Genomic DNA, 12,955 nt, shown 5'->3' on the forward strand with positions numbered 1-12,955 from the left:
GATCTCTGAATTTGAAAACTGCCTGGTCCACAGAGTGAGTTCCAGGATAGCCAAGAGAAAACTGTGCCAAAAGAAAACACACACACACACACACACACACACACACAAAAGGAAAGAAAAAAACAAGGTTTTCCAAACAACTAATGTGCAATGTTACACAACAACAAATGGGCACAAGTCCATTGAATGGGTACTGTAGTTCAAATCTGAAATGACCCTCATGCACTGGGACACTTGAGCCCTGCTTTTTGGAAATATGCCACTGGAAGCTGACATTTGAGCTTCGCTAGCCCACTTCCTGTCTCTGTCTTGGTGCTTCCTGAGTGTGGATACAATGTGAGCAGCTGAGTCATGTCTAGGATAAAGGACAACTACTGCAGTTTCAAGACTGTCCTCTAGAAAGCACTTGTCAGTCTTGTTGGCTAAGGACTGGATTTTCTTTCTGTATGATCAGGAGCAAAGTGATCTCACATTGCCACCACTCAAATTTCACAGAGTGCAGTAAGTTCTATTTTGTGAGTGCTGGATTTTGGGTGCCGTATGGTCATCACTATTACATGTTGATGCTATTGGGCTCACTTCAGCAGTGTCTCGGAAAGCAAAGTATTTAACACAGAGGTGCGGGAAATTATTATATTCAGGTAAAGTAAACCAAGGTTGAAAGGTATAAAACAAAGAGGATCCAAATAAACACACACGCACGCACACACACGCGCACACACACTGGAAAATGCACCAGAGTGACAACATCAGCTCCCACACTGCTCTCTATGTTCAATGCAAGCCTATAGAAGTCCCACTGATTGCTTCTTTCCAGAAATAGTCAAATTTGATGTAAAATTTGGAGAGAAGGCAGAACCTTAGATTAGCTTTTTAAAACCTTAAAAAGAATAAAGTGGGATGAATCACTCTATCTAATATTAAGGCTCATTTTATAGTTAACATTTGTCAAAGATGTGGCAGATAGATAGATGCAGGCAACAGAACAGAATGAAGAGCTCAAAAGACCTCAGATCTGCTCAAGTGATTTTTTTATACATATGCAAAGGAACTCAAAGAAGGAACAAATCTTTTCAGAAAAGGTACTGGAATAATTAGACTTCTGAAATGAAAACCAATGGGTTTCATTTTATATAAAATTAACTGCAAATGGATAAATTATATTTGCTTAAATATTAAATCATAAAATTTTCAGAAGGAAGTATTTCAGAATTGAATGCTTGGTAAAGAGTTCACACATTTGATAACAGAAACATGGCCCATAAGAGGAAAAGCTGTTAAGAAGTTAGAAAGGCCGGGCCACCTAGTGTGGGCCAGCACTCAGGAAGCTGAGGTGGGAGGACCTTGCATTTGCGAGTCAGCTAGGACTACTTGCCAAGATAGTAAGACTCAGTCTCAAAAGAGAGAGGAAGAAGTGGCACAGAAGGAGTAGGAGGATGTGGAGAAAGGAGGAAAGACAAAGAATTCTATACAAGAAAATCAACAGGAAGCTTTAATGGATTTAAGGTTTCAGCGGGCTGGAGGTGTAGCTCAGAGGTAAGCATGCATTTACGCAGAGCTCCTAGGTTATTCCACAGAACAAAAGGGGAAAGACAAGGCCAAGGGGCGCAAAGGAAGGAAATCTGGAGTTGGCTTTTTGAAAAAAGTAAACAAGATGGAAAACCTTTATTTCTGCTCTAATGACTCAAAATTATAAATGGGACAGGAGACACTGCAATGAATACTAAATAAATACAAAGAATCATAAGAAACTACAATGGACAACAGGTTCCAACAAATCAGACAAGCTAGAAGAAATGGATAGACTTCTAGCAGCACACAAACTATTAAGATGATTATGAAAAGTCAAAATATCTATAGGTGGAACAACAATATGAACTAACCAGTACCCCGGAGCTCTTGACTCTAGCTGCATATGTATCAAAAGATGGCCTAGTCGGCCATCACTGGAAAGAGAGGCCCATTGGACTTGCAAACTTTATATACCCTAGTACAGGGGAATGCCAGGGCCAAAAAGTGGGAGTGGGTGGGTAGGGGAGTTGGGGGGAGGGTATGGGGGACTTTTGGGATAGCATTAGAAATGTAAATGAGGAAAATACCTAATAAAAATATTAAAAAAGAAAAGTCAAAATATAAATGGATGAATAATAATCAGAATAATCAAAGACCTCCCAACAGAGAAATATCCAGGTAACAGAAGGCTATAAAAAGGAATTATTTGAAAAATTCAAAGAAAAATTAAAGCTAATCCTTCTCAAAATCTTGCAGATTCGAAGAGGAGGAGATCATTCCAAATTGACTTCATGAGAACAGCAGGACCCTCATGTGAGGCAGACCAAAATGCCACAAACAAGCAAGCGTGCATGGACAGTGACGAGCAACCATCAAGGAAGCGTCAGCAACAGAGCTCAACAGCACAGTTCCAAGCCTGCACACTATGACCAAAACTGGATTTATGCCTGGGACACGGGATTGCTCAACATAAAGTAAATCATTAAACATTAAAAGTATGAAGCATAAAAATCATGTGATACTCTCATTAGGTATAGAAAGAGAAATTGACAAAGTTTAACATCTTTTTGATGAAAATTCTCCACCTATTAGCCATAGAAGCTGTGGTGGTTGGCCTGAGTTGTTGACTCAATGTGCTCTAGAGCCACCTGAGAGACAGGCCTCTGGCTATGTGGTAGGAGATTATCTTGACTGGATTAACTGTGTTGAAAAGAACCACCCACAGTAGATGGCATGGTTCTTTGGGATGAGATCCTAGCTTGTACACAAGGAACAGAGTGAGCTGAGCATGCACCGTCATCACTCCAACTGGGCAAAAATAACTGCCTTAAGTGGCTTTTGTCCTGATATTTTCTTACAGCAACTAGAAAAGTAACTAAGATGACAGTAATGTAACTCAACTGAATGATGACCACATAGGATTAGAGAACAGGGAACATCATAGTCAAGGGAGAAACACTGAAAGCTTTTCTTCTAGCCTGAGGAACAAGACAATCATGCCCACTCTACCAATTCTACTCAACGGAGTACCAGCAGTACTAGCAAGAACAAGAAAAGGATGCTGAAAACTTCTGTATGCATAGAAGACCTATAAGAGCCAAGTGTGGTAGTACACACTTATAATCCCAGAATTTGACAGGCAGACTCATGATAACAAGTTTTAAATCAGCCTGGGCTATAAAAAGATACACAAAAACAGACAAACTGAAAAAAGAAAACACTGGCATGTCCATGGTTTTGAAGATGGAAGAAGCCAAAGAATGTAGATGGCAAAACGGGAGAAAACACTCCTTCACAGAGCCTCAAAAGGAATGCAGCCTTGCTTACTGCAGCCTATCCTGCTCGTTCTGCATTTTTTATCTTAATGACTATAAGATGGATCTCTGTTGTTTAAGCAGCAAAGGTTGTGGTCACTCATCCCTATTGGGACCAAAAGGAAGCTCACAGAACCTCTGATTTCAATTTATACCTTGGCATCAACTGATATCTGGACTGCTGTTTTGTAGGAGACACTGAGCCAAGAATGAAGCTAAATTGGACCTATGATAGTAAATCCTGATGGTCAACTTCATTGGATAAAGAAGTATATGGGAAATCAGTAAATCATATTATCAGGTGTGTCTGTGAGGTATCTCTGAGGACCATTAACTAAGAGGGAAAGACCCTAAATGTTAACAGACCCTAAATATATTAACCACCATATAAGCTGGGAGACCCACATAAAATAAAATGGAAGAAAGGAGAGACCCCACTATTATTACAAGTATGTTCTCTATCTGTTCCACTAGGATGGACAGAAATTTCTGATTCATCCTTCTTTAAGCTCACCATAGCACAGGACATTTATATAACCTTCTTGAAATGACATTTCACAAATGGGAAACAGATTAGCGGGATTAGGGAAGGACTGGAGAAAGGCAGCTAGACCTAAGGCGAGCTGCTGTGGTTGTACAAGCGGATCATGGCATGCTTACAGTGATGGCACTATTCAGTATCTGACTAGAATGGCAGATGCACAAACCGCCAAATGCCATTTTCATGTACAAATAAAACTGCAAAATGGACAGACTGCATCTATGTGCCCAGAGAGTACAAGAAGTTATCTGTGGGAACCTGGGTGAAGAGAACATGGGACTTAATCTATGATGAACTACAAATGAAAATGTAATATTGTCAGATATGATTGTATATATGCCTTAACCTCAGTACCGAGGAGGCAGAGGGAGAAGAAAGGCAAATTGGAGGCCAGCTTGCCTACATAGCAAGACTATGAAAAAAGGAAATAAAAAAAATTCCCCATACCAATGCCAAACCAAAATAAGATTTCAACTTTAAAACATAGGATAAAGATAAATTTGAGACCCATCACAGGGAAATGTAAAAGAAAAGTGAATATTATTTTAAACTGTTAAATATATTTAAGGTAGTGTGGTTAGCAGCACTAGAAAATTATTACAAAGTAGAAATATTTTTAGTCAATTATGGCCTGGTTGTTGCGCACACCTTTAATGCCAACATTTAGAAAGTATAGGCAGCCGGATCTCTGTGAATTCAAAGCTATCCTAGTCTACACTGGCATGTTCGACATCAGTTGGGGCTACACAGTAGGACCCTGTCTCAGACTAAGTGAACAAAATAAAAATTCTCTCTGACATAGAAGTGTGTTTACATGGTTTAAAGAACATCCTAAACACAGAGACTGACACACTCTTAGCAGCTCGAGGCGCTTCTCTCGGCAGAGTTTTTCTTGAATTACAGAAAGTAAGACCGCTATCTAAAGATTTAAGTAACAACTGTTAGCCAACTTGAATATCTGTCAGACATTTCCTTGCAAATGAACAGAATTTCCTATTACCTGAACACAAACCCTGATAGGATCTGAGTTTTTCAAAATTGTTTTAGTTTATGTATACAAGTGATTCGCCTGCAAGCGAATCTGTGCTACCCTTTCCTGACTATGAAGTTAGATCTGCTGGAACTGTAGCCGGCTGTGAGCTGCCATGCAGGCGCTCACACACCCAGGTCATCCTCTGAAAGAGCACTTGATGCTTTTCAGCACTAAATCATCCCTCCAGTCTCCCTCATCATATCTGCTTCCAATAACAAAACTTGGAATTTAAATCAAAATATAGGATTTTCAAAAACCTTTCTGGTGACTGATATGAGCAGCTTTTCAACATCTAGCTGATTTTTAAAAGTATTATTTTATTCATCATTTATTTGTTTATTTGTTTTTGGACAAGCGATCCTGTTATTATAACCTTGGCTACCTTGGAACTTGCAATATAGGCAGGATTAGCCTCAAACTTTGGGTATTATTTTTGCCTTTGCCTCCACAGGGCTAGGATTATAGGTGTATGTCACCTCATATGGCTTGCTAAAGGCTTTTTTCAATGAGATAGGTGGCAATAGCAATTGGTGTGATTCTATAATACAACATAGTGAAATATGGGCATTGTGCATTTGTCAGGGTACCAGAGTTTCCAAGTGACCAGTGCGCAGTGCTAGCAAACCATGGATGATCCATTCAAAGAATAGAAGAGTCCAATGGGGCTCAATGGGGCTGAACAAGGAGGGTGCACAGATATGCTTCATGCTCCACACTGCATTATTCTGGGAGAAACAACCACTGGTCAGACTTTGGTGTCCTGTCTGAAAAGAATGTCTCACCTGATCTCAAAGGCACATTAACTGAAACAGATGCAAAGACCCACAATCAAACATTAGATGGAGCTCAGGGAGTCTTGTGGAAGTGTTGGGGGAAGAATTGAGGGACCAGACGAGGGCATGGACTCCAAAGGAAGGCCAACAAAGTAAACTAATCTGGACCCTTGGGGCTCTCAGAGTCTGAACCATCAACCAGGGAGCATACATAAGCTGGTCCTAGGCCCCCTGCACATATGTAGCAGATGTGCAGCTTGGTCATGTGAGTCCCCAAACAACTGGAGTAGGGGCTGTCCCTAAAGCTGTTGCCTGCCTATGAATCCTGATCCCCTGGCTGGGATGCCTTGTCTGGCCTCCATGGAAGAGGATGCATGTAGCCCTGCAGAGGCTTGATGTGCCAGGGGTGGAGGCAGATCCCCTGGGGAGGGAACCCTCTCAGAGAAGAAAGGGAGAAGAGATAGAGGGAGAGACTGTATGAGGAGGGCAGGAAAACTGGAAGCAGTTGGCATACAGAGTGAATACGTGAGTGAATGAGTTAATGAATGAAAGAACAAATAATTTAAATTTTTTTAAAAGTGCATTAAGTTCCTTTTCCTTTTTCTATTGTATATCTGCACGAGCCTGGATTTTCTTCACAGATTGCATTGGACCTCAGGAATTTATAACAGCTCAGTACAGATGCAGATATAAGAATCCAGGTGGAGCCAGGCGTGGTGGCACTCGCCTTTAATCCCAGCACCCGGGAGGCAGAGGCAGGCGGATTTCTGAGTTTGAGGCCAGCCTGGTCTACAGAGTGAGTTCCAGGACAGCCAGGACTACACAGAGAAACCCTGTCTCAAAAGAAAAAACAAAACAAAAAAAAGAATCCAGGGGGAGCCTGGTGTGGTGATGCACATCTTTAATCCCAGCACAGAGGAAGGGGGAGGGGGGTCAGAGTCAGGTAAATAGATTTCTGTGATTTTGAAGCCAGTCTGGTCGATCTAGTAAACTGTGGTTTATATAGTGAGTCCCAGGTCATCCTGGGCTACATAGTAATAGCCTGTCTCACAGCACTACACACACAAAGAATCCAGGTGTATTCTATTCAAGCCAGACATTACAGAAAATTGTAAAATAATATCACTCATCATTCTAAATTGTGTTTTCATCTTTTAAGCACAGTTATTTCTCATAAAAATCTGCCACATATGTTGATGCATATGGCTTTTTATTTTCTTTAGATTAATAACAGTTTTTCAGTTTTAAGTTCTCAGATGAGAAATATTTATAGATGTGACCCACATAAACAAATTCTCTCGAGATCTTCAAAAACTTAGAGCATTTAGAGAAAATGTTTGAGCATTTTTGTTAAAGAGTTCTCCTGTGGCCTGAGGTTGTCCTACTCTGCTAGACTAGAAATGGCTCATTATATACTGTAGTTATGCCACTGGGAAGCTATGGGGATAGCCTGTGGCTTCAGTCAGGTCCAGCCCACCCATTCTGCCTCCTGTACCTGGTTTCTGGCAGCCATCGTCAGCATCCAAAGCAATAGGGAAGAAAAATGTTCTACCTTCACATAAGGCACAGTAAGCAACCAGATAGGATTCTGTTGAATTAAATCTAACATTCAGATGGATGCCTTTGCTGGCTTTTCATATGTGCAGTTAAAAACTCTACATGGCTCCTTCTGATACTGTCCTAGATGGAGTTCCAATGAGTCCTTCCTCACTTCCCTTCTCAGATGAGTCTTGCCTTCCTCACGTCCCATTTCAGGCAAGCCTTGTTACCTGCTGGATTTGCTGGGGCTCTGGTTGTTACTGGCCTCCTAGTCGTGGTGCTGAAGTGGTCCCATCTCTCTGTAAGGAGAAGGGAGGACATGGGGGGGTGCGGGGGGGAAAGACTGTAAAATATCAGCTACTTGGTTTGCAGAGTCACATCATGAGAATAGCCTTAGTATCAGTCCCTGAGGCCACTGTAGATCACACTGAGGAATGATAAAATGACATGAGTTCTGAAACTAGGAAGGCAGATTAGTGGCCAAGAGTCACTGATGCTCTAGCACAGAATCCAAATCAAAGCCAGCCTGGTTGGCACAGAGAAAGAATTTCAGGACAGCCAGGGCTAAATCAAGAGAACCTGTCTCAAAACAGAAAAAACAAACAAACAAACAAACAAACAAAACAAAACAAAACAAAACAAAACAAAAAAACCACGAGAGAAATTAAACAGGCCAAAGTTCTCTTTTTGTACAGTAGGGAAGAGGCTAAGGCAGATGCATATTCTCTCATGGATTCAATATACAATAAATGAAAAAGGAAGATAACACACATATGACTAGATGACACAAGCCTTGCACAAGGAAGCGAAGACAAACAGGTGGATAGAGATACAGCTGTACTATGTATGTCTGTTTTTCTGAAGGCAAGACTGTGACTGTGGTCTATGCTGGACCACTAGTGCTTGCTTTGTGGACTTGTTCGCTTGACTCACGCTTTACTGAGGAAGTTTCTTTCAGTGCATCCTCCAGATTAAAACCATCTGTGTCTCCATATCCTACAAAGAAGAAGACAATTTTAAGTTTAGGTGGTTTTAAAAATAAACAGTAACATTGTAATATTTTTCTTGGTCCTTACTATTATAATCCCTGGCTCTGAGAACTAAACCTAGGACCTAGAATGTACTGGGCAAGTGTTCAACCACTAAGGTAGATGCTAAAATATAATTTTTAAAAATCTTTTTTTAAAGAGTTACTTATTTACTTTATGTATATGAGTACATTGTAGCTGTCCTCAGACACACCAGAAGAGGGCATCGGATCCCATTAAAGATGGTTGTGAGCCACCATGTGGTTGCTAGGAATTGAACTCAGGACCTCTGGAAGAGCAGACAGTGCTCTTAACAGCTGAGCCATCTCTCCAGCCCCTACAATATACTCTTGATATGGTTTTTGTCATTTAAAAAATAAGGGGAAGGGAATGCAAATGGAAAACAAAAATCAAAAGTAACTATACTTATACCAGGAAAAAAATAGGCCAGAAGTCAAACACTCCAACATGATAGAAAGAAGCAGATCATTACATAATTCAAAAGGGCTATTTCATCAACAAGTCAAAATGTGTGTGATATATATGATGTCTCCATCATCAGGCACCCAAACAGATATGGCAATCATTAACACATATGAACAAAGAATGTAACACAGTAAATAGGAAACTTCCATCATCAAATGGATGATCTAAACATAGCAAGAAAACAGCAGGTTTTACAAGTATTTACAGACCATTCTTTGCAAATGCACACACAGGGAATATCACAGATCATGTGTTAATGCACAAAGCCCATCCCAGCAGTGATTACAGAAGACTAGGATCATATCAAGTCTCTTTTCTGACTACAACAGCATGAAACGAAAACTGAATGGTAAGAGATAGCTCACAAACATGTAGAAATTAAACAACACTCTTCTCAACAATCAGTAAGTCAACAAAAAATATTAAGAGGGAAACCAAACAGTATCCTGAGACAAGGGCAAATGGAAGCATGATATATTCAAACTGAAAGCAGTCCTGGCAGGAAAGCCTGCATCAGAACAGACCTCTGTTGCACCTCAGAAAGCTAGAAAATAGAACAAAGGAAAAGCCAAGTTTAGCAAAACATTTTTTTAAAAAAAAATTTAAGGTCAGAATGGAAATAAAATAGAAACTAGAAAATCAGGCTGGCTGCAAAGACAGCTCTGTGGATGGAGTGGCTGTTGTGTGAGTGTAAGAACACACGTGTGCATCCCCAGCCACCCTAGGAAAGTAGCACTGGGAGGCATGAGCTTCTAATACCAGCCCTGGAGACATAGGGGTAAGAATCCCCGAAGCTCTGGCTGGTTGAATCACTGGGATTCAGAGTCTACTCATGTAGTCCAGGCTGGCTTCAAATTCCCTATGTATAGGAGTCTGGCCTTAAATACCTGAGGTTTGGTTTCTTTACAGTAAAAAATCAAAATGAAAGAAAACCCAAACAAACTCAGAAATAAAAAAGGAGACAATGCAGCTGCTATCACAGAAATACGAATGATCTTAAAAGCCTGCTATGAACATTTATTTGTCAAAAAAAGTGGGTAATCTAAAGGAATGATTGAGAAGTATTTGTGTGTGTGTGTGTGTGTGTGTGTGTGTGTGTGTGTGTTTTGGGGTGTATGTGTGTTTGGGCATGGCATGCATGCAGTGCCTTCAGAGGCCAGAAGAGGGTGTCAAATCCTCTAGCCCTGGAGTTAGAGATGATTGTGCTCTGCCATGTGGGTGTTAGGAATGAAACCCAGATCCTGTGGGAAAGCACTCAGTGTTCCTAAGTGCCGGGCCATTTCTGGAGCCCCACAGAAGGAAAGGTTGAATTCATAGAAACATGTAACCTTCCAAGACCAACTCAGGGACACGTTTTCTGATACACACAAAGGCATAATTCTTCAACCAAATAAAACAACATATTAAAAACACCTTTCCCCATTGTCCAATAGGAATCATCCCAGGGACTGTTGAAAGTAGAATCCAGTGCGCTGAGACTGGGGCAGCCAGCACATCAGGTAACCAATGTACCTCAAAGAGATTTGAGTACGGGAACCGAACTCTTCGTATTATATTTACAAGGTTCTAGAAGTCTGTAATTATTTCAACATTTAAATATTTTATATATGCATTTTCAACTTAATCATGCCACTTCTAAATATTTATTAGAGAAAAATAGTAACATGGACATAAAGCAGAGTGCACAAAGACCTCCACTGTAGCTCTGCTTAGAACAGCGAAAACAAATACAGGCAGAACAGTGGTCATCAGAGAGGACTAGCTGTGTGACAGACAGCTCTTCCACACAATGACTTACTACATCACTGTGCTAGAAAATATGGGGAATGCCTGTATACTGACATGGAATATGTTCTGAAATCCAGCAAGTCTTCAACCATAACAATGTTCTAGAAGTTCACAAATGGAAGCTGCTAATAAAGGTTGTCTAGGGAATTAAGAACAGGAGTCAAGAGGAAGAAACTATTTCCTGTCAGGGTTACAGACTGCTTTCTTTCTTTCTTTCTTTTTAATTTTAATGATGTCCATGTCCTTTTCTTACAATAATTCAAGGTTCTGTATCAGTGTCTCCTAAACCATAAGTCTATCATTCCACTGAGTCTTCTTTTCTTTTAACACTCCTGCTTTAACACCCAACAACAAAGGTACACAGTCCACAACAGTATAACATGTAGAACTGGCCATTCCCTGAGCGACTCCTGACATATCTGGCCATGTGTCATTAAGTAAGGGGTTAAGAGCAATAAGACACAATTTTGTAATGTTTATTAATTACTTCCTTATTGACTTTGAACTCAACAGACCCAAACTATCTCTGAATGAAGCACTCACTCTCCAGGTCAATCCTGATCTATTAAGATCTCCTCAAATCATACAAACTAGGGTAAGAGTGTAATCAAATAGTGTGGCCCTTAAGGAACATGCATGAAGCCCTGGGTTTTATTTTCAGCTCCATAAGACAATGCATACCTACAACCCAGCACAGCTAAAAGCCAAACAAGCACAGATGTCTTCACAATGCACCACATATACCAAAGTGTATCACACTGGTGCTACTCACCCATGCTCTAACTCAACTCCATCTGAGCTGACAGCAGGCATCCCATGTGCTCTTTGGAAAGCAGCCGATTCATCTTAGGCCTAGTTCGCAACTCATAAGCTCTGGTATCTGAGAGAGCAGTGTTCCAGCATTCAACAGAAAAGTCACTTCATCCACTGCAGAAGGCCACTAAGAATTTAATAGGAAGACTGCACCACGAGCTGGTAACACCTGTCTGAAGTGGTCGTCTTCAAAGTCAAAGATAGAGATGAATTTTAGACATGTTCCCTGTGAACTTGTGTATGTCCTTGAAAGGCTCTGCTGAATGAAGTGCTGGTTCTAGCCAACACACCAGGATAGCCACGGTCTGTCCTATAGCACTGTTTCCTTTGGGGAGAGAAAATAAACTTGACCCTCCATTGCAACCTAACTTACCAGGAGTGGTGTGGGAAGCTAGGGCAGTATCTTAATGAAGGTTGTAAAACAATGCAAAATGAGCCCTTGTTAGCCATGATGCCATGAGCAGGCTGTATACCTGCACCTGCCAAAGACTTGATGGAATTATGTGATCCTGGAGAGACTACTTGATGGGCCCTTAAGCAGCCGTGCACTTGGGCTTGATTAATTAATCATTCCTGCCTCCATTGTTCCTGCCCACTTCACTATGTTCATCCTGAAAGTACCCTCTTCCAGGTAAATGCGTCTTCTACAGGCATGCCCTGTCAACATGGCAGCCACTCACTACATAAAATAAAGTAAGTGAAACATCAACTAATGTTTAGGCAAGTGTTTTCTCCAATTACCAGTCTGTCCCCTTTCCTCAATTACCAGTGCATAGTGCTGACTATGACTTGGTGAAAATCCATTGGGGGTTTAGACTGAGGGCAAATTCACCTCTACAGAGGGGTGTGTTTCCTGCCTGCTGATTGGCTAACAACTTCAGAGGTTGCTGGATCACCTTCCTTCAAAGGATTTCAGAGGTTATATTGGGACATAAGCAGAGCTCAGTTTCTCTCAAGTGGCCAGTGACAGTCAACACACACACACACACACACACACACACACACACACACTCTTTAAGGCTAGTTTCTATTCTGTCTCTGATTTGTACATGTAAGCGGTTTCCATGGTTTCTGAAGGAGAGCTCAGTATGAATCCTAATTGAATAAATAGTTGAACTGCTTCAGTTTTCACATTTCAAAATCATGACTATTTTCTGTAGAAGTGAATAAGAAAGAGCACTACAGACACCTTAGTCTGGTAAAGCTAGATGTGTCTGCCTTAATGGAGGTTCCATAAAACCTACCCTGTACTTAAATGTGTCCATGAAAGCCATAATGCCACTCACCTGCCTGGCATCTGGACTAGTGTATATGTCAAAACAACTCCAAGGGCACAAAGCTACTTACAAAAAAGAGACAGACTTGTTCAATGTTGGCTTAGATGTTCAGGGTACTGACTGCTCTTCCAGAAGACCCAGGTTCAATTCCTAGCACCCACATAGTGGCTCAAAGCTGTCTGTGACTACAGTTACTGAGGATCCACCACCCTCACACAGACATGAATGCAAACAAACACCAATGCTCATAAAATAAACCAAAAAAAAATTTTTTTTGAGTTTTTTCGAGACAGGGTTTCTCTGTGTAGCCCTGGCTGTCCTGGAACTCACTTTGTAGACCAGGCTGGCCTC

General features: G+C 41.0%; 1 protein-coding gene across 4 annotated transcripts in view; it reads right to left on the reverse strand.

Moving 5' to 3' along the window:
• Positions 1–12,955, reverse strand: part of Cd99l2 (CD99 molecule like 2) — an 81,841-nt gene that overhangs the window by 22,540 nt on the left and 46,346 nt on the right. For 2 of the 4 annotated variants that reach the window (XM_021153588.1, XM_029473298.1), the window contains exons 2-3: positions 8,146–8,208; positions 7,443–7,511 (exon numbers count right to left, since the gene is read on the reverse strand). In XM_021153588.1, the coding sequence (XP_021009247.1) occupies positions 7,443–7,511; positions 8,146–8,208 (132 nt within the window). The remainder of the gene's footprint in view (positions 1–7,442; positions 7,512–8,145; positions 8,209–12,955) is intronic. The other 2 variants (XM_021153589.1, XM_029473299.1) reach the window with 1 other exon arrangement.

The sequence above is a fragment of the Mus caroli genome, chromosome X (assembly GCF_900094665.2).
Source record: "Mus caroli chromosome X, CAROLI_EIJ_v1.1, whole genome shotgun sequence".
In the NCBI taxonomy this organism is placed as follows: Eukaryota; Metazoa; Chordata; class Mammalia; order Rodentia; family Muridae; genus Mus; species Mus caroli.